General features: G+C 36.1%; 1 protein-coding gene and 1 pseudogene across 7 annotated transcripts in view; one reads left to right on the top strand and one right to left on the bottom strand.

The window, feature by feature from the left end:
• The window catches only part of DYM (dymeclin), a 277,415-nt gene that overhangs the window by 138,587 nt on the left and 116,369 nt on the right, over window positions 1–22,459 (bottom strand). For all 6 annotated transcript variants that reach the window (XM_081148364.1, XM_081148366.1, XM_081148361.1 and 3 more), the window contains 5 exons: window positions 16,776–16,958; window positions 14,294–14,472; window positions 12,618–12,743; window positions 9,310–9,423; window positions 8,248–8,342 (listed from right to left, as the gene is read on the bottom strand). In XM_081148364.1, coding sequence (XP_081004490.1) covers window positions 8,248–8,342; window positions 9,310–9,423; window positions 12,618–12,743; window positions 14,294–14,472; window positions 16,776–16,958 — 697 coding nt within the window. The remainder of the gene's footprint in view (window positions 1–8,247; window positions 8,343–9,309; window positions 9,424–12,617; window positions 12,744–14,293; window positions 14,473–16,775; window positions 16,959–22,459) is intronic.
• On the top strand, window positions 19,574–21,021 carry LOC308562668 (U6 snRNA-associated Sm-like protein LSm6 pseudogene; annotated as a pseudogene). Its single transcript has one exon. The product of its transcript is annotated as a U6 snRNA-associated Sm-like protein LSm6 pseudogene (transcript).

Below are 22,459 nucleotides of genomic sequence, written 5' to 3'. Positions count from 1 at the left end.
GGTTTGCTTAAAGTCTGTTACAAATGACTGGAGTTTCCTAAGCTCGGGGTCTCTCTCCTGTAATGCAACCCACTGCATATGCAGGTGTCAATTGGCCCTTACCACACTGCCCTGTGGCCACAGGGAACCACTGAGAAAATTATGACGCTCCTGCTGCTGAGTAATAAACTGTCCTCTGTCTCTGACCCAAAAATCTTGAGTCTCTGCCAGGATCCACAAAAGTGTGGCAGTCTAATTTGTTAGTTTGAAAGTAGGGGAAAATCTCAGGTCTTTCACAGTAGTGGAGAGGAATGGGGGCTTAATAATTCATGGCTATCTCTGTATAGTTAGAAATTTTCTATTGGAAACTTAAATTTCAAACTGGGAGCCATCTAAATGCTCTTAATATAATTTCTTAAGAAAAAACTAAACTAAAAAGCAAGTCATGTCAGGTTTTTCTGAAAAAATTAGCTACCTTCAAAGTACCACTGGCTGTAGGAAGTGCAGGAAGCCAGATTTTTAAGGCAAAACATTCCTCCTTCCTTTCTTGGCTACTGCTATGCCAAGATCAAACAAGGATCAGCAAAGACCAAAGGGAAACTGGAATTTCTTTATTGCCTATGTCCTCAGCAAGAACAAGTTAATGCTATCTTTTAAAAAATAAATCATATACATTTAATAGAAGTACTTAATTTGCAAAGCCAGTTTAATAGAAGTACTTACACTGCAAAACCATTGCTCAGACCTCCTACCAAGTTAAAGATGGTTTTAAATTGATTTTAGAGAGAGGGAGAGAGAGAAAGAAATATCGATGTGAGAGAGAAACATCAATTGGCTGTCTCCCACATGTACCCTGACCAGGGCTCAAACCCATAACACAACCTAGGTATGTGCCCTGACCGGGAATTGAACCTACAACCTTTTGGTATATGGCAGGATGCTCCAGCCAACTAAGCAACAACTGGCCAGGGCCTCCTACCAATTTAAAATAAAACATATTATTATTAAAAACTCTCATTCTATATTCAGTGAGATCTTCATTTAGGGAAATGTCTGGGAAATATAGGCAAACTGGTAATCCTTTTGGCAAGGAATCAGAATCTAGGAATATGAACAGCAAGAAGCATTTTGTAGAGATGTTATCCAGATTTATTTTTAGATTAAAATTATTTCAAAAATGTTAATACTATAACAGAAAAAACAGAGCTGCAAAAGACTTTACCAGCTATTATTAACTACTGCAATACTCACATGAAATAGGATCATACGTCACTTTAGAGATGGAAAACAGAAATTAAATAACTTACCAAGATTTTGGAAAGAGAACTAAACTGTTTTAACACTTAATGTTAGATAATTCCTTCTCTAAAGAAATAATTTCCTGACTATAAGGATATCAGATAATATAAGGTTGAAATTAAAGTTCTAAAAAATAAAAACAACATGACTCTAATGCTTAATTTCTAGATACAATGAATGACATTAGTCTCAAATTCAAATGTAAAAAAATCTCAAATTATGGTGGACCTCACAGTGGTAAACATACAACAAAAGCTCAGTAAGTATTCACTGAATTTTAAACTAACATCAAGTATTAGATGTAAGACATCAGATATTAGAGTTTCAGGCTAAAAGACATACAGTTCCTGTCCTCTTTTCCATGTTTATTTTCCAGGAAAATATCCATACACCATGCAACACCTGAACACATTCATACCTTCGTCAACTAGCCAGTTTAAAGCACTAAAAAAATGGCTTTCGGACTTTCCTACTATAACTTTAGGAACTTGGAATGAAGGGCAGGGGACAATCAACAAGGGCTTGACTACCTTAGACTGTACAGAACCATCCATTTCAGAAAAGCCTCAGGAGTCAGAATCCCAAGGCAGATGGATTATTCTCGAACATAAAGTTCTGCCAGTCTTCCTGTGACAGTGCAGTGGAATGGAGTATGGGCTTTTAATCTAGACAAGCTTGTAACAGCCACTTACCAGCTGTGTAAATAACATCAACACCTTACATTGTATAAACCTCCAGACTTTTACTAGTTTTAAATGTAGCAAAAAAGAGATAAGTGGTAAGACACTGAGGGTGACAGGTATGAATTTATCATTAAATGGAATTTATTTTTAACCTAAGAAAGTATTCCTGAAATATCATAACCGAGAGAAATAACAAGGTATCTTCCTATATTATATATTTGAAAATTTTATGTTGTGTAACATAAATTTATCCCAACTATAAACAGGCCATTTTGCTTCTTAATATTCTCTTGTATGTTTTCAGTTCAGTATAGGATTTGGTTCAGAAAAAAACTCAATCCATGAAAACTTAATTCAGTGGGGACAGAGTGAGGAAGCCTGATTAGGTAGGCTAATACTAGAAAGTATTATTAAAAACAAATTGTCTATCTTCCTTTGATTCCATGGGCCATTCTAAAAGATCTATATTTGTCTAAAATAGAGGAGCTAACCACCCAGAGTTAAACAACCAACCTGTGTTTTTGTAGTCTTCAGAAAAATGCTGGGTGACTAAAATGTGTATTATTACATGAGCAGAGCAGAAAAAGGCAGCTTATAGGAGCTGCCAGCTTGGGGCAAGACAGAGAAGGTGCACAGCAGGGAACCTGGCTGCACATCTTCACCACTGCTGGCTGTTCATGAGAGAAAAGATAAAAGCATAAGTCACAGACTGAAGAATTTTTAAATTCTTAAATTACATAATTGGATTTTATAAAAAAAATACTACTCTTATAAAAATCTGTTTTATATGATTTTTTTCTTAAGAGTTTTGAAAAACCAGGAAGCTTTCAACAATGTCTTACATTGCCATCAACTTCACTAGCTTCAAAAAGCAGCAGATATCTGCAAAAGGCGGCCAGAGACAAATCAACTTATATGAAGTCTCAGGACAACGGGTGCCAGAACTAAGCTTAAAATCCCAGGTGCCGCCCAGCCGGGTGTGGCTCAGAGGTTGAGCATCGACCTGGGATCCAGGCGATCGGGGTTCAATTCCCGGTAAGGGCACATGCCCAGGTTGCGGGCTTGATCAATGACTCTCTCATCATTGATGTTTCTATCTCTCTCTCTCTCCTTCTCCTTTCCTCTCTCTGAAATCAATAAAGACATATTTTAAAAAAAACAAAACAAACAAAAAACAACAACAAAAAATCCCAGATGCCAGCCCATCTTCTAAGAATAAGTCACTAAGTATTTACTAAAAGTCTATTGTGTGTCTGAGAGAGCTACTCTCTGTAAAGTAATGCAAAGAAATATAAGACAAGTCTTTTATCTCCAGTAATTCCTACTTTGCTTAAACAACAAGACATGCAACTTCAGGCCAGTGTGTCACAAGGTGAAGGTTCTGAAGTTCTCTCCCACACCCACCTCTGAGAGAAGCCAGGCCACCACAGTTGTATTTTCTACCTGTGACTTTCTCCTTTCCTGGCCTGACCCCCCTGCTTCTGCCCCAGGAACTGCCCCTGACTGACCCCCATGCTCCTGCTCCTAGCCCTGGGCCAGAATGGCAAAGACCCAGGGGCTACTACAAAGAGATAAACAGGGCCAGCTGAGTTTTCTCTTGCTAATCTGAAGAGGAAAATATGAAGTGACTGTGCAGGAGCAGCTAGCACTAAAGCTAGAAGGTCTAGGAGCTGGGCGTGGGGGACTTGACCACTGCAGGTTCAAGACAAAACAGAACAGAAACACAGAAGCTGGCAGGGGAAAACTTAAGGAAGAAGAGGTGATACCAGGTAAGGCTTGGCTTTTTTCTAATTCCAGACCACATTTATCCAGACACAAGAGTGCAGTTGTGAAAGAGCAGGGAACTATAATGGCTCAGTAAGGACAGAGCAGCAGGTCTAAGTCAAGTAGTAATCAAAGATTAAGATCAAAAGGCAGGGCCCAGATCACGTCACTCTAAGGTTCCTGGGCCTCAGCACTACTGACATTTTGGGCTAATTCTTTGTTGTCCTGTATATTACAGGATATTTAGCAATATCCCTGCCCTCTACCCACTAGATGTCACTAGCAACCTCCTCCCGTTACAGCAATAGCAATAACAAAAACAAAAACAAAAACACCTTACCCCAAACATTGCCAACGTCCTCTCAGGACAAAATCACCCACAGTTGAGAGCTACTGCTCTTAGGAAGCTGAGTTTTAACCTGTTAGCAAAGGGAAGCTATTTAATGATGTTAAGCATAGGGGGCAGTAAGATCAGATATGCTTTTCAGAAGAATGCAGCAGTGTGGAGGTCGACTGTGGAGAGGCAAGTAGGGGGGCAAAAGGATCAGGCAGACAAATGACACAGTTTTGGTGACCATGATGAACACGTGAACCAAGGCAGCAACAGCGGAGACAGAAAAGAAAGTATGAATCCAAGTTACAATGGTGGACTTAGAATTCCTGGGCACAACTGAACATAGCATTTGAGGGGAAAAGAGAAATGGTAGAAAATTACTTTGGTTCCCGCTTGGCAATTTATAATCCTAGTCCCAAATAATGATATCGATACCCAAGCTTATAGCATATTCAAAGTCTTCACACATGAGCAAAATCCAAATCATGTTTGTGATTTTTCTAGAATACCAAGTTTGTAGAAGACATGTTATCATTAAATATGAAACAGTAGCTTAGACACCATATGAAATCATTCCTTACATTTATGTCCCAGTTAAGGTTTTTAAAAGCTTTATTCACTTCCTATTTTCACAGCAATGAAACATGTTACTCTGTTTTGCATTTTGTTAAAGATGACATGACAGACACAAAACTGTATAGTCTCTTCCTAAAAGAGGATTTAAAAAATGTATATATGAAAACTGATTTACTTCTCACCTGAAGGAGTTACTAGAGCATCTGGTGAATCTTGCATTGCTATGATAAATCTGTGCATCTGAACAGTGTTTGGTATGCATTCCTTACTGGACTTTACAATTCTATACCCTAAACACAAACACTTAGTACAAAATGAGTTTCCTCAAGATGCAAAGCTGGGCCCCATTTCCAATTTAAAACAAGTGTTTTCTAAGGGAATAAATCTTGATTTCCAGGCCCAAATTCAACATGCTTTCCAAACTTTAATATGTGTACAAATCATTTAGGGATGTTGTTAAAATGAAGATTCTGATTCAGTGGATGTGAAGCTGGGCCGACACTGCATTTCTAACAAGAAATCACCCTCCTGGATGATGTGGATGCTCTGATCCACACTCTACACAACTGGGGCCCTTGGACCAGAAGCATTGGTAGCACTCAGAAATGTATCAGAACAGTGCATCCCTCAGTGTGACAAACAGAGCATGTTAATATCATCTCTGTTGAAACTGATGACTCTAGAAATTTACATTAAATTATTTCTTTTAAAATCCATTTACAATTCATTCATTCATATTATCCTAACCTGTAGATCTGACAGTGAGGGCCCCAGCTGTTTCTTTAAGGTTTCTCTCCTATAATCCCTGCATAGTTCCACAACATGCCATCTGAATGGGACACGTTATTTTCTAAATATAAACCATGCTCTCTCACCACATCCCCTCCTGTTTTGGTTTGTTGTGCTTGATGCTTTCCTCTTTCAGGCCAGTCTCCACAGCCATCTCTCTCTTCTTACCTTGCCTAATTTCTCAATGAGATGTGATCTCACTATTCTCTGAACCAACCACTTGCTCTCACCGCAGGAATTTCCCTTTCGCTCTAATATTTATGACATTCTGCTATATAATATATGTTGGTCCTTGTCATAACTCTGCTACTGAAGTACTAGCTACTTGAAGGCAGCAATTTTTATTGCTAATTTTGACATTCCTTGCTTAACACAGTTCCTTACTAATATAGTACTAAAAACAACTCCATTAAAATGAAGTAAAGCACTACTCCTTATTGATGAAATATCATCAAAATATTCCCAAATCACAAATCTAAATTAGGTTTTTTTTATTTCTCCAAATATGACTGGTTTTCTACTTTAGTCATCAAACACAGAAAACTGGGCACAGTGCTTTATTTGCATTTTTCCCAACTCTTATACCTAGAAAATATTTATTTAATCTTGCTTGATACATTTTATAAGAATTTAAGTTCTGAACCAGTTCATTTGGCATTTTCATACTGAACAGGCCAAATGTTCATAATTCAGTTGAGGAAAATTAATCTTATAAAGAAATTTTCATATAACCACTATAAAACTCCCCATACACCCAAAGAAAAATAGGCCACAAAGCGGCACAGATGTCACTAAATCTGTCATGATGAAATAAAGCACGGTGACAAAGGTTAGTGTTTAGAAACTAACGGCTCTTTCGAACACCTGTAAGGATCTGAGGTATGAGGAGCTACCACGTTTACTTTAAGTTATGAATGAAGTTAGTGTTAGTCCAAAGTCAGTCAACTGAACGATCTCTCAAGTACAAACTCCCAAAATAATCAAACATAATGTATTAACACCAGACCTAAATTATACATTATGTAATACATCATTATCAATATATTATACTGTCAATGTATTATAAAGCACTATAATGTCTTAATACAGTATATTCAATTATTTTAGTTTAATTTAGCAAAATATATCCTCTGCTAAATTCTGAGGATAAGTAAACAGACAAAGACCGTTAGTTAATTCTGAGTGATTGCTAAAAATAAGCCAGGGTCAATAAACATCTCTAACCAATGAACAGAAAGTAAGGTCAGAGTTTAAAGTAATATGGAGTTGTGATCATCACCAATGATTGGAACACAAAAACTAATAGTCAAAACTGCATTGCCCCAGGTGGAAATATTGGAGGGAACACTTTGTAGAGTATATGATTGTCTAACCACTATGCTGTACACTTGAAACTAATACAAAATAATAGTGAATGTAAACTATAATTGAAAAATAAATGTTTTTTAAAAACTGCATTGCCCCAAAAGTAAGAATTAAAGGAAACAATCTGACTTCACTGATTTATATAACAAATGTTCTACTTGAGAGTCACTAGCACAATACTGAGCATCCTAACTAAATATCAAAAAGTATCTACATATGTTAAAAGTCCCTGCAGCCCTGCCAGTGTTGCTCAGTGGTTGAACACTGACCCATGCACCAAGCAGTCACCAGTTCGATTCCCAATTAGGGCACATGTGCAGGTTACTGGCTCGATCCCCAGTGGGGGCAGTGGGGGAGGCAGTAGACTGATATTTCTATCTCTCTCTCCCATCCTCCTTCTCTAAAATCAATAAAATATATATATATATTTTTTAAATCCCTACCAAAGATATTTGTTCATCATTTGTTAATCAACTTTCCTACCCATAAAGAGCATGTCTTTGGCTGGGGGTGTGAGGGAGGCGTGGAGACAGAAGGGTTTCTGGTGATATTGTGGCAGGAAGAAAAATGGCTCCCCCAAATGTCCACATCCTAATTCCTGGAACCTATAAATATGTTACCTTCCATGGCAAAGGGGCTTAGCAGTTATGATTCAGTTAAGGACCTTGAAATGCGTAGATTACCCTGGATTCTTTGTGCATTGCTCAAGCAATCATAAGGATCCTCAAAGTGGAAGAGGGAACCAGAGGAGGAGGTGTGACGAGATATGAGGAGGACTCAACAGCCTACTGTTGCTGGCTTTAAAGATGGAGAAAGGGACCACGAGCCAAGGAATGTGGGCACCTTTTAGCAGATGGAAAAGGCAAGGAAACATTCTCCTCTAGAGTGTCCAGAAAGGGTTACAGCCCTACTGATATCTTGATTTTAGCCTAGCAAGACCCATGTTGAACATCTAACCTACAGAATTGCATAATAAATTTGTGTTGTTTTCATTCACTAACTTGTGACAACAACAGGAAAGTAGTATGGTATAAAAAGAAACTAACATGTATAAAAACTAATATGGTATAACTAATATGCTATAAAAAGAATTCTCCAAAACAAACACAGGCAACTCCTCAGAAGGGTAGTATGATGCTCTATAAAATGTTCAACAAATAGGTCAATTAAAATTTAGTTTGCATTACTAAGAAATATACCTGTTCCTCTTTAAAAGCTAATACACAAAGCTTAAAACCAGATTTATAAAAAGACTGAAAGTAAATACAATTAATTTGGATTGAAAAGTTAGGTTGGTAAACAAAGGACAACAAGGTATTTTCAACCAAACAAGGTGATAAAAATTAAGCAGGAAAAATTGATACTCCTTACAGATAACATTTAAAAAGGGACCGTGATACTATCCTTTTCCATAGGTCGGAGGCAAAAATCAGCATTTCTTTTAAAGCTCATATTTACCTGATGATTCTCTGGGCAGCATACTGATGGAGAGAACGAAACTGGGCTGACATATTTGCTAAAGCTGCCAAACAATTTGTGTGAAGGTACTTGTCCTGTCAGAAAACAGCAAGTTGAAAACATTCATCAAGTCTTCTCTACATTGTAAACAAGGTTAATTAGAAGCAAATGTAAACTCGATTGTCATTGACTTTTGAAAAGCTCAGGTCCATGATCCTTTTTCTCTAATTCCAAAAATCAATAAAGCACTGAAAGTTCAAAGTGTTTTCACCACATATTTGGAAGCAACATCTGGCACAAGAGTATGATGCTATTTATGGTCTTCATTATCTCTGCCCTAGTGAATACTGAAGTATTTCGCTGCAGAAATATTAATGTTTAATTACAGTGTGCTGCTCCAGAACCTAATGGCTACATATAATGTAAGCATATGCACTATAATTATCTTTCTAAAATCAAAACATTCTCCATTCTAAAACACACATGACTCCTAGAGTTTCAGATAAAAGATTGTGGACATGTATCTACATTAGCTCCACAGAGGGAAATAATTGAAAACAGGTCAGTAAACTTGACTATTACTCTGAGCTATGAATTCTGTATACGGCTTCTCTACTGACCATAACTGAAATCTGCTCCGAGGTACTGCAAATATAATCCAGTTTAAAATTTCCTTTTACTCTTTAAAGTATTTTCTTCTATTTTTCTTTCCCAACTAAATTCATTTTTTCTTGTGCTCACATCTTCTTAGTTTGTTGTTGCTTTTAAAAGGCAAATTAATTTTATCATTCCAGCAAAGAAGTACAGCATCTTTTATCTAAGTGTGCTCCACTGCTTGTTTTCGATCGCATGTAAAATATCTCTAACCATACAATCTATCAAATATTAAGAAACAGGCACTATACATATAGGATCATACAATACAGTGACTATATGCTGATCTGTATCTTTCTTCTATATTTCATGAAAATGTTGGCACTCTACATACTGCAACTGCTGTAAACTATAGTGTTAATCGTACTGTCTGCATAAAGATAAAAAATGTAGCTATGGAATACTTACTCTTGTCCTTGTCATGTTGTATTGAATGGTTCTTATTACAACCAGTATCAGGAGACTCCCCAGTGAAATTTCTGTTAAAACCCGTTCTGAATACCAAGTAATATTTTTTAATATCTGTAATGGGGAAGAAAAGTTTAAGTAAACATGATTGATTTAAGAAAAAAAGTACTGTCCATGTCTACAATTTTGGATAAGCCATGACTATGCTCTGAGTTAAACAGTATATAAAAGTGAATTGTGAGACTTTCGGTTCAAGATAGCCAAACAATGCTGATGTGTTTACTGCTCCTTCCTCCTTAAATATAAAAGAAAAAGAACCAGATATGGAACAGAGGAGGCTTCTTTAGTGGACAGAAAGGAGGTATGGCACACAGGACAAGACTGAGAGAAAAAACACTCAAAGCTAAGCAGTTTGAAAGCAAACATAAGAAAACCAAGGAGTCTCCTGAAGAGTAGAGCTGCCCCAACAACCACAGAAAACCTCCACGCTGTTCAGGAAAAGGCCAAGAACACAAACAGCCAAGGTCTTCAAGAACAGATGTCCTCATTTCTGTTCTGTCTATCCAGAGCAGACAGCTCACCTTAAGGCCTCAGTAAGCAAGAACTGTTTTCTAATTTAACTTGGCACAGGTTCACTATAGATTTATAACATAGGTATCAGAGAGGGACAAAAAATGGGCAGCGCAGCAGCCAGTTCTGGGCTATCCCACCAAGGGAGGTAAAATACAGAAAAACCAACAGGCTCAGCTGAGCACTAGAACTCCCTGATGTTCTCGTCCATTTAAGTCACTGCTACTTCTTTTCTCCTTGACTCAGGGAATCAATGTGCCACATGCTTATTCACCTAAGCATGAAAAAGGAAGACTTCTGGGATGATCCCTGCCTTCTCCAATAAGAAGATATAAGTAATAAGCACATCCTCTCTGTGCAAATGTGCAAGAGTCTTCCTAGATAAGCTTGGAGTAAAATTGCTGAGTTGTGGGGTATACACAGCTTCAGTTGAACTATTATCTCTTAAAGCTAAACACACACCTATCTTATGACCCAGCAACTCTACTCCTAGGTATATACTTAAGAGAATGAATGCACATACCCACCGAAATACATGTTCAAAAACGTACACAGCAGCTTTATCAAAAATAGACCCAAACTAGAAAAAGCCAAATATCTACCAACAAGAGAATGGATAAACATACTGTGGTATATTCATACAATGGAACGGCACATAGAAATAAAGAACTAATAATTTAATAACATAGGTATATTTCAGCAACACTATGTTGAATGAAAGAAGCCAACATAAGAGAATACACCATAAAACAAGGAGAGGCAAAACTCGTCTGCTGGAAGGGAAGTCAGAATAGTAGTAAACTATCGGTGTGGGATATTGAACAGAAAGGGGCACACGGAGTCTTCTATTATGCTAGAAAAGTTCGGTAACTTGATCTGAGTGCAAAAACTCCTAAGCTGTACCTTGAAAATTTGTGCACTTTCTTTTTTATACTTCAATTTTTAAATGTTCTTAAAAAATCATATTGATTTTTTATTCCTTATCAAAAGAGACATAAATGTTATATTAAAAATTTGAGTAAGTCAGTGCAAATATCTTCTCTCTGGTAGTACTTTAACTAAATACGAGAATTAAGAAATTTGTATGGTTTATCCTCTTTTTACAGTGTCAAGATTCCTTAAATCTTAGTTGGGATGATGGCCATACTATATAGAGGCAAAAAAAGTTTTAATGGAAAATCAGAGAAAAGACAACACAAAGCCCTCCTGAAGACTAAAAGAAAATGCTTGTACCCAGTGAAGAGGGAAAGCCCTAGCCCCATCTCCCACTCGGCCCCAGCACTGAGGAGACTAGAGAGGCTCCTCTGGGAAACCGACCAGCCTGAAAGAAAAGGCTACGGAAACTAGGATGTCCAAAGAAACAGATTATGTAGAGCAAGTTATAGCAAATAAGTTCTGCCCACACGCAGAACTTCCAACCAACTTGTTAGTGCCTTACTGCTAAATATGAACAGATAAGCAAGATCAACAGATGTTTGAGGAAAGCCTCCAATGTGGACTAAGACAGGAGTCAAAGAACAAAGGAGAACTGAGAAAATATGCTATGTGTTTTAATAGACTTAGAGGGGATTCTAGGTTCTGCTGAAGTACTGGGAGTTGCAGTAGCGATGGGTACATGAATAAAAAACAGGGCAATGATGTGCTACAGAAAAAGTAAAACATGTACAAGGAGGAAAATGTAATATCATATACTCCATCTGAACTAAGAATAATAGTTAACATACTCATAATAATGTAAAAACTGAGTTAACCAAAAACAACAGAATGGAAGGAAGAGACTATGTGCTGGAAGGGGGCTGGGAACCCAGAGAGAACATGCATCTGTGCAGAAGAAGATCTAACAGCATCTTCTACCTTAGAAAAAGTTAATGTCTAAATCTGCAAAATCAAAAAATACAATATAAGCATTTAGAAACATGGACAGAGCTGAAAGCTGGAATTAGGAATAGGGTGGACATGGGGTGTGCTATTTTTCATTAAAACCTAGTACTTCTGTACAAACTGCCAGTTATAAAAATAGTTAGAGATGTAAAGTACAGCATAGGGAATATAGTAATAAAATTGTAATAACTATGTATGGTGTGTGTGGGGGGGTGGGTCTCGACTTATTGTGGCAATCACTTCATAAGGTATTTAAGTGTCTAACCACTATGTTGTACACCTGAAACTAATATAATATTGTATACCAACTGTAATTGAAAAATAACATTTAAAAAACCTACTACTTCTATATAAGTTTTAACACTATGTCCATATATTATTTAGACACAAAGAAAATACCAAAAAGGAAGATAAAATCACCAGCAGGACTAAAACTTAGAGAGTAAAATGATATTACACTCTTTTAAAATATTAAACAATTTACTTCGCAGTCTTCTTCCCTTTGCTCCCTAATTCTTTCACTCATTCTGTATACAGGGAGCAAACCTGTTGGGCAATTTCTGCCTCAACTAAAAAGTGGAAATGAAATGGAGAAGAAAAGTGAACCCAGTAGCAGCAAAAACATTTGCCTAAATTACTAAAGAAACCACTTTGAGAGGGTTTTTAATAGTGGCTAATAGTCATTCAGAAAAACCCACCATTTCATAAATGGTTCCCAATCCATTTCTAAGTCAGGTTCTCACAGAAACATCTACCAGAAGGAAAAGAAGGAAGAAATGCTAAGGCCACAGTAAATTTTATGGAGGACATGTCTATTCTGTACCTCTGTAACTCTAATCAAAGTAATGGGAACTTACCACTTCATGAATGGATCTATTGAAGCCATCATCTTCTGTAAGGATCAACAAAATTATAAGTGCCATATACACATGGTGTGAATTTCTTTCTTCAACATGATACAGAATCTCGAGAATTGGTAAAACCTAGGGAATATAAATTTTACTTTACTACTTCTACTACTTTGTTATGAGACTAATGTCTTAAACTTTTACAATTTTAGACCTTTGTCTTAACTTCATAGTTACATTTTTCTTTAGAGAAAAAAACCACACACAAACCAGCCTCTAACCAAAACTACTTTCCATTTGTACACCTAAGACACTAGCGGAGGAAATTATCACCTGTGTGGATCTGCTGCCACATAAAAGTTGGGTTTGCAGAGACCATGTAGGCTCACAGTCAGCACTTGACACTGAATAGAGGCAGGTCTGCCTCCAGACTAGTAGGAACTTACACACAATAAAGTATTCTTAGGAACACTGTAATGTGTCAACTATTACCTTCCTAATAGCCAAGACTGTAAAGTAAAAACATTGTTAACAACAAAAATCAGATCAGCACAGTAAATTTTCTACCCATGTTTTCTAATCATAGCTTCAACAAATATTTATTATAGAAGGCAAAAGGACAGAGACATCAAATAAAACATTATCAAAGTAATCTATGCAAGAAATTAAAAAAATAAAAAAACAAACAAGGAAACTCTACCTCACCCTCCCAAGTAAAAATAAAACCTTTTAACTTTTCACCGGGGTATATCATATACAGACAAGTGCTCCCTGCATCACTTTTTTTAATTGATCTTGGGGGGGGGGGGGCAGAGAGAGAGAAACACTGATCAGTTGCCTCCTCCACATGCCCTGACTGGGGATCGAATCCAAAACCTGGGTATGTGCCCTGACTGGGAATCAAACCCACCAACCCACCACCTTTTGGTGTATGGGATGATGCTCCAACTAACTAAGCCACACTGGCAGGGCATCCCTGCATCATCTTATATACTAACATCTTACCATAGAACTTTCCAGAATAGGTGCTGTCACAGGCTTTCTGCTTATTGCTATCATTTCCCTTAGGATACATCACGCTCAGAATTGTCTCTGTGCTCATCCCCACCCATCAGGAAACGGGCCTTCTCATTGTAAGTTTTTACTTACATAAGTAGCACACTGTTACACCCAATTTTGCTATTTAAGCCAATGTTTTTTACATATACCTAGTATGGAGAGAGGTTCTTTCATCGTTTTTTGTCCTCACTGTCACTTTGATATGGGATATGCTCTTCAAATGAATTTTAATATCCCACTTTACTCAGTATTTTATCTTTAACACTAAAAAAAAAAAAAAAAAAAAAAGGCTACCAAATACCTTGTGAATCCTGCTACCAACCTATAAAAATAGTGCAGAGGGGACATTCCTTTTGCTGCCAGCAGTGGGTGGCTGTTAAAGACCTAAAGGACCGGGAAGTTTATTGTGCTGCTGTGTTCTCTGTGATGCCATCTCTACATGCTCTGTCTCCTACATTGTAAAACTCATACCTCTCTCTCCTGTGTCTGATGACATCTCCCCATTGATTTCTCAAACATTACCTTTGTGGCAACCAAGCAAATACACTTCCCCTCTTAGGAAAAGAAATTATTTTTCAAAATATTATAAAATACAAAAAGCATGAAATGTTTTGAACGATACTTACAAGATTTTCCATATCTGTGCGAGCCAACATGTACGTTCTAATATTACTATTCTGATGGAGTAATGTATACAAGAGAAGAGTTGCTTGATCAGATGTCTGCTGTTCACAGAGAGTTGTGTACAAACTGTTAAAATTAATCTGGAAAGCATGTGGAATTGACGAGGGAAAAGGACTGTTATCTGGAATACAGAAAACACAAAAGTTTTAAAATATCACATTAGCATTTTATACACTGTGCCTTTTATAAATAATAAAAGCCCACTCATGTATACAATTCAATTCCCATTAATTTTGCATAAGTTGGCACATTTCAGATTTAAAATTTCAATTTATATTTAAAACTTTACTTTAAAAAGAACTAAACTAATGTAAAACATGGTGACTAGAGTTGATAATACTGTATTGTATAACTGAAATTTGCTAAGAGTAAAACTGAAAGTCTCAACCAAAAAACAAATAAAGCCCAGCGGTTGTTCAATTCCCAGTTAGGGCACATGCCCAGGATGTGGGCTCAATCTCTGATAGGGGGCGTGCAGGAGGCAGTCGATCAATAACACTCTTTCATCTTTGATGTTTCTCTCACTCTCTCACTCTCCCTTCCTCTTTCTGAAATCAATAAAAACATATTTAAAAAAAACACTGGGACAATTTATTTCTCTGTACTATCTAAACAGCCTTCCCATGATTATGTGTATCATCCCTTATTTAATCCATACAACTGGTCACTACTCTGACGAGTTTTACAAAGGATAAAACAGAGTCTCAGAGAGATTAAGTAACTTCCAAGATCAGCCCCGAGTAAAACACAGATTAATTAGCCTCTATTGTTTTCACTACACAGTACTGCTTCTTTAATGATAGCAATAATTCAGGGAGTCAGTACTATGATAGATACTCACTTAATTCTTATAAAGAACCTTGAGTGGAAGAGATTATAATCCCTGCTTCACAAATAAAGAAACTAGTATTTAAAAAATAAAGCTGGAATATGAACCAGGTCAGTCTAATTGTAAAGTCAATGCTCTGAATCAGTGTACCGCACAGTCTCCGAAAAGATGACTATCCTCCCAGGAAGGTTCAACTCAAGATAGTAACTTTGGCCAAAGCAGTTAAAGTAACAATAGTAGATTCCAAAAAATGGATACTTGCTTTGTTGTAAAATCTAAGCTAATCATTTAAAAACCTTACCTTGGTAGTTATACAAATACTATTAGTCATATTACCTTCATTTTACAGACAACGCTATAAAGGCTTTCTGAGATTAAGCTCTCACAGATCTAAAGTGACAATAGAAAATACTATTAGATACATGAGCTTTCACTTTTTATCTATCAAATTATTAGAGACTTCCTATTACCCTATAAATAATAATACCAGAATTAACAAAGCCACAACTAATGGGCACACTCACCCACTGTCTATAAGAAACATATGTTAGAAAAGCTCTGAAAAGGAACAAGGCAAAGTGCATCAGAAGCCTAAAAATTCCTACCCAATGACTGTACTTTTTACCCATTTTAATTATGTTAGTGTTGGGATAGATCTTGATAATCTAGCCTACCATATTTATCTTGCTTTTAGAGTATAACCTTTTGATGAGAGACTACTGTTTCAATATAGAACAATCTACTTTAAGCTCTACCTCATGGTTTGGCAAATTACAGCCCACAGGCAGACGACCACCTGTTTTGGAAATAAAGTTTTATTGGAACCAGCCACACTCACTCACTTATGTATTACCTATGCCTGCTTTGTGCTGTGATGGCAGAGTTAAGAGGTGGTAAAAAAGACCACATGGCCACGCAAAGCCATCTGCCCCTTTGCAGAAAAAGTTTGTTCAGTTCTGTTCTAATTTTTAGTTCTATAAAACTCTAAATAGACTTTGAGTGAAAAATTTCAAACAACCTATCATTTAGAGTTTTGTCAGGTTAATTCCTGGGTAGGATAGACGGATCCAAATTAAGCATATGCTGGCCTGGTAATCTCTGAAAGAAATGCAAATTTAAATGCATATAAGGAAGCACTGCCCTCATCTGAGATTTGACTTTTCTGAGAATACAGACAGGAACATCTAAATTATTCTTATCATTAATCAATATGAAAATATATTGGACAGTCATCTCCACAACTATAAGACAATCAACTATATGGGGTAGCCCAGCCAGGCGTGGCTCAGAGGTTGAGCATCGACCTAGGATCCAGGCGATCGGGGTTTGATTCCCCGATCAAACAGGGAACAAGCCCGGGTTTGCGGGCTCGATCCCCAGTCGGGGGCGTGCAGGAGGCAGCGGATCAATGATTCTCTCATCATTGATGTTTCTATCTCTCTCTCCCTCTCCCTTCCTCTCTCTGAAGTCAATAAAGATATATTTTTTAAAAAAACAACAAAAACCAAAACAAAACAAAAAAACCCAATATGGGGTAAAAACAAAACCCCTTTTCCAATCATTAGAAATAATATTCAGAGAAAACCACCACAAACCTTGTGTATTCTTAAAGGACATAATGGCTTGTCTGTAGGGGTTTGGTGCATCTGCAGCGTCTGTCAGGTTAGCCAGCACCAGGAGAAGTAGGAGACTCTGGTTGGCCAGAGGAGAAGAAAGTGCTGGATTGGCGGCCGCTTTGCTGCCCACACCACCCAGGGTGAAGACAGTCCAGAGTCCAGCTTGAGAAGAAAACATACAGGTAAGACGTGCTGGGAATAGTAAGATGAATATATTTCTGTAGAACAGTCTATACTTTCTCATATTTAAAAGTTTGAAATAACACTCTCTTTTTTATGAAAGTAAAACAAGTCCATGATTTGAAAATTCACCCATTGCTCAAGGATATAAAAATTTTAAAGACTGTATCATTCCCTATTTGCATAATTCCACTTCCACTTCCCATAGATAACCACCATTACGTTTCTAATATATCTCTCCATATTTTTCTTTATGTTCATATTTATAAGAAAATTTTATGTACAACTTTATACTCATATATCTGAAAACCTAAGCAAAAATGAAAATATCTAGGAAAATACAAAATATCAAAATTGACCAAAAAGATAAAAGCCTGAATTGGCAAATAATCTTAGACGAGTGAAAATGGAATCAAAGCGCTAACCCTAAAAACAAACCAAGTCCAGTTATTTTTACAAATAACTCTAAAAAAATCCTCAAAAAGTACAGATAATTCTCATATTATATAAGCAGTTCCAAAGTACTGACATAAATCATATCTAGACAACTCAAATGAAAATGCCAGAAAATCCTCCTTGATCCAGAAAATGGATAAAGACTGCAATTAAAGCAAATAGAGCCCAGCTGGGCGTGGCTCAGTGGTTGAGCATCGACCTAGGATCCAGGAGATCGGGGTTCGATTCCCGGTCAGGGCACATGCCTGGTTTGTGGGGTAGGCAGCCGATCAATGACTCTCTCATCATTGATGTTTCTATCTCTCTCTCTCCCCCTCCTTTCCTCTCTCTGAAATTAATAAAGATGTTTAAAATAATAATAATAATAATAAAGCAAATAGAGAAATGAGTAAAGATTTGTAGATAGCCTGAATCAAAAAGGAGATAAAATTTTGTAGAAAATTTTATTTAAAAAAAAATGCATTATGATCAAAAAGGTTTTGTCTCTGAAATGCAAGTACAGTTCACCATTTAAAAAATCTATAAATTTGTTTCTCTTCATTTAAAAAAGATGGAGGAAAAGAAAATATGGCCATTTCAAGAGATGCCAAATTATTTTTTATTAAACTTAAAACCTATTCTTAATTTACTGAAAAAAAAATTCTTACAAACTAGAAAAGGAAAGAAACCTCTTGGTTTCTAAAGTCTACTTAATCAGAAATCCACAGTGGTCAAACACTGGAAGAATCCCCTTTAATATCACCAACATCAGCACTGTACTACTGGTATTCCAAGCAAAAGATATTAAGGAAAGAAAAAAAAAGAGGCAGGGGGGGAATTTCATTATTTGCAAGCAATCTGTGCACTATCCAATACAGTAGCCACTAGCCACTAGTCACTGTGGGTCTTTTTGTGCACTTGAAATGCGGCTATGTAGTCCAAATCACACTGTGCTATAAGTATAAAACACACACAGAGTTCCAAAGACTTAATACCAAAAAAAAGTAAAAATCTGTCACTAGTTTTTAAATATTGATGTTGAAATTATAATATTTTGGATATACTGCATTAAAGCGTGTTGTTAAAGTAATTTTCACAGGTTTCTTTTCGCTTTTTAAATATGACCTCTAGAAAATTTAGAATTATATACGTGGTTTACATCTATGGTTTGCATTATACTTCGATTGGACAGAGATGTTCTAGAACATCAAGAGAATCAATTGACACTACTAGAACTAATAGATTTTGGTACTGTTCCATGACAAAAAAATCAACATATAAAAAAATCAAAAGTGCACCTATACATGAGCAAAATTAGCAAGACCAATCACAACAGCAACAAATCCAATAAAATATTCAAGAATAAACACAAAGAAATGTGGAAAGCCTTTAAGCAGACAACCACAGAACTTGACTAAAGGTCATATAAGATCTGAATTAGTATAAAGGTACAACATATTTCTGGACAAAAAGACTCAATACTTTAAGTTAATCTAAAATTCAATATAACCACTATCAAAATACCAAGAGAAATTTATGTAATATTTTGTGAGACAGTGTGAATAAAATATTGCTGGATGTGAAAATAGAAGGACTAGCCTGGGGAAGAATGCTCCTGGTCAAATAGCAAAATTTTTATAAAGCTATAGTCATTTAAAAGTATGATACTGGCAGGAGAATAGACAAATAATTCAATGGAAATGAGTTCAGAATAGAACATGTGTTTGAGAATTAACCTTATAATACAGGTAGGATTCCAAATTAGTAAGAAAAAAATAAAATTCTATAACTGTCTTTGGGACAACAGAATTTAATCATTTCCCCAATGTTTAACTATGGAAGTATGGGTATAAACCTTGAGTTGAGAAAGCCTTTTTTCAAATGCAAAACACAAAATCCAAAAAGATATAAAGAATAGTAATTTGACTACTTAAGAATTAAATACTTTTCAATGAATTATACTTTAAACGAGAGGAGAAAACATTTCTAACATATAAAACAGAAAAGACTATTTTTTAAAAAGACTTTCTGCATATCAGTAAGATAACAATCCAAAATAAAAATAAGCAATAAAAGTCCAAAGCAATAAAAAGAGAAAAATAATTAATTAAATTAATGACAATGAGATCATCCATGAGAACACAATTTTTTTTTTTAAAGATTTATAACACCCAGTATTGTTAAAGGTATAGAAACTACCAACAGCGAGGGATCAAAGTAGTACAGAATTTTTGGAAGTTGTTTGGCAGTTCTCATTGAAATAAAAAATGCACGTACCCATCAACCCAGCAATTTTTTTCCTTATATTAGAGAATATTTGAACAAGTACACAAAGATTTATATACAGGAATATTTGTGGTAACTTGTTTATAACTGTCAGATAATGAAACAATATGGCTGTTCACCAAGAGCTATGGTTAATTCATACTATGGAATACAATATAAAGAAGTAGATATCTATGTATTAACAAGGAAATATCCCTAAGGTATACTGTTAAGTAAAAAGAAGCAAGTTGCAGAAAAATTGAGGTTAATAATTTTTAAATCACTCACTAAAATCGTATGTGTGTGTGTTTTAAAAACAGGAAGGATCAAGTGTACATCGTACTAATTAAGAGACATTACCTCTGGCATGGAATTCAAGAACTTTTGCTTTATTTGTAGAGTTAAATAATTTGCAATAAGAATATATTCATTTTATTTATGTCTTTTAAAATAAATGTAAACTAACAAAATTAAAATAATAGAATACACACTCAATCAGTATATAATTATATAAAATATGGAAAAACCTCATCAGTATAACATTAACTGAAAAGGCAAAAGACAAAACAGTACATAGATGCAAATAATATGTCGCATTTGTTTTTTGTTTTTTAATTGTAAATACACATATCTATGCATGTAAATGCACCAACAGGTGCTTGGGAGGTGTGCTGTTGACAGTGAGAAGAGAGCAGGAGTGAAGATGGCTTGAAAAAGTCTCATATTTTATTCAGTGTTTACTTTGTTCCACCCTTTCAACACAGATATATTCAAGCATAACTTCAGCAACTCAAAAACAATAAGGAAAGAAGTGAGGGGGGAAAAAAAATTCCTGGCCACCAACCTCAGAAAATGTGAAGCAGCACACACACTTGGGCTAGGAACATAGCCCTATGATTTTTATTTTTAAAAAGCATCTTCTGGGGAGAAGGCCAGGCTTGCGGGTTCCCAGAGTGAGGATTCCAGGTCCCAGTCACGAGATGAGGAACCTGAGGCCTTGAGAGGTGAAATGATGAGTTATCCAAGGTTCACAGCTAATTAAGTGGCAGAGCTGCGATTAGAATTCAGGTGTCCTGCCTCCCAAATTTCTGATCAGGATTGTTAAAATGAGTCTGCGGAAGCAAACCCCCAGTGACTCCTTGAAGCAAATCACTGAACGACCAGTGGTGGTAAAACTAAATTCTGGAGTGGATTATCAAGGGGTCCTGGCTTGCCTGGGCGGCTACATGAATATCGCCTTGGAGAAGACGGAGGAGTATGTAAACAGACAGCTGAAGAACAAGTATGGGAACACGGTTATCCGAGGAAACAATGTGTTTCTCTCACACAGAAGAGAAGAATGTGAAGGCGTCAAGCGCGCAGTAATATTCAGACTTGAATATATTTTTTTATGAGATCTTTTCAGGTTTTTTGATATAATTTGTCGTATTTTGTAATAGTTGGTGATTTTTCACTGACATGTAAGATAAATGTATAAAGTTGTGGATTTAATTGTAAAGAATTCTTTCATATTTAAATTTCAGTCATGTCTTTTACCTCTGTGTCAGTGTGCAGAATGCAAAAAATAAAAACAAAAAAATAATTGAAAAAAATAAAAAAATAAAAAGCATCTTCTGATAGTTTGGGAGAGGGTAATCACCAACGTGTTAACGCTGATCAGATTTAAGATGGTGGCAATAGGTATGATATTTTAATCTCTGTACAGGTCTAATTTTTTATTACTTATTACAATGGGCAGATGTAAGAACACCTTTGTTAAATGCTTTTATAAAGAAATTTAAAATGGATAGCAAAATAGGCAAAACTGATGTTTGATCTTTCCTGAACACAGGCAGATATTTTTTATTTCTTATTTATACTGTAAACAGTTCAGTGTGAACATCTGTTCATTTCTAACATTTTGTGTTTACTGAACAGACCATATAGAACTACTTCATGGATACCTATCAATATATTATTTCTTACACACGTGGTCCTGCAAATCTCAAACTTTTTATGTGACTCACTGGAATAACTCTTGAGAAGTTTTGGGGGAGAAGGGGGGGGGGGTAATAGGCCTCTCACCCAAGTTTCAGAGGTTCCCAGAGTATACAGGAAAGTTCAAAGTGCACAGCCTATCTGGTATAAACCTTCAGTGCAGGCACAAGTAAACTTGAGGCCTAGCAAGAAAAATCAGCAGGAAAGATTTTTTTTTTTATGTAAATGTAGGAAGGATTTTGAGATGACTGAGGAGGACAGAAAAGTTTCTGCTAAGTACTGTGCTTCATCCTTCTCATTAGGAAAATCTGGATAGTTGGGTAAAAATGATCAACTAATCATTACACATCACGAATTTAAATTTATTCAAAAATAATGTTCATGATATCACTGAGAAACTTGAGACATTTAATAAGAAAATTAAAATTATATAAGAAAGTACAACCAATAGTCAAGTATTATTTGCTTGGGACTGATTTGTTATTTATCTTAACATTTAAAAAAATTTCCAGACACTTCCTTCCACTCGGAGTATGCTCCATAACTGTCTACCCCTATATCCACCACTGTGTGTCCCAGGATCGCAAGCAGAGAAAAACACAATTAAAAAGTTCAATTTGCAACAAAAATAATCACAAAATGTTCTCCGAGGTAAAATATAAGTGTGTGGGTTTTTAAAATTCTCTTCGTAGCTGTGCATCTTCATCACTAGGAGGGATAAGAGCTGACTACCATTGGACAAACTTCACAAACAAAATTCTGATTCTCTTTTAGCACAACTTCACTTTCCTTTTTGTTTTTTTTCC

The sequence above is a fragment of the Miniopterus schreibersii genome (assembly GCF_964146895.1).
Source record: "Miniopterus schreibersii genome assembly, chromosome: 10".
In the NCBI taxonomy this organism is placed as follows: Eukaryota; Metazoa; Chordata; class Mammalia; order Chiroptera; family Miniopteridae; genus Miniopterus; species Miniopterus schreibersii.
Note: the sequence above shows the minus strand (reverse complement) of the source record. Positions and strands in the feature narration are given on the sequence as shown.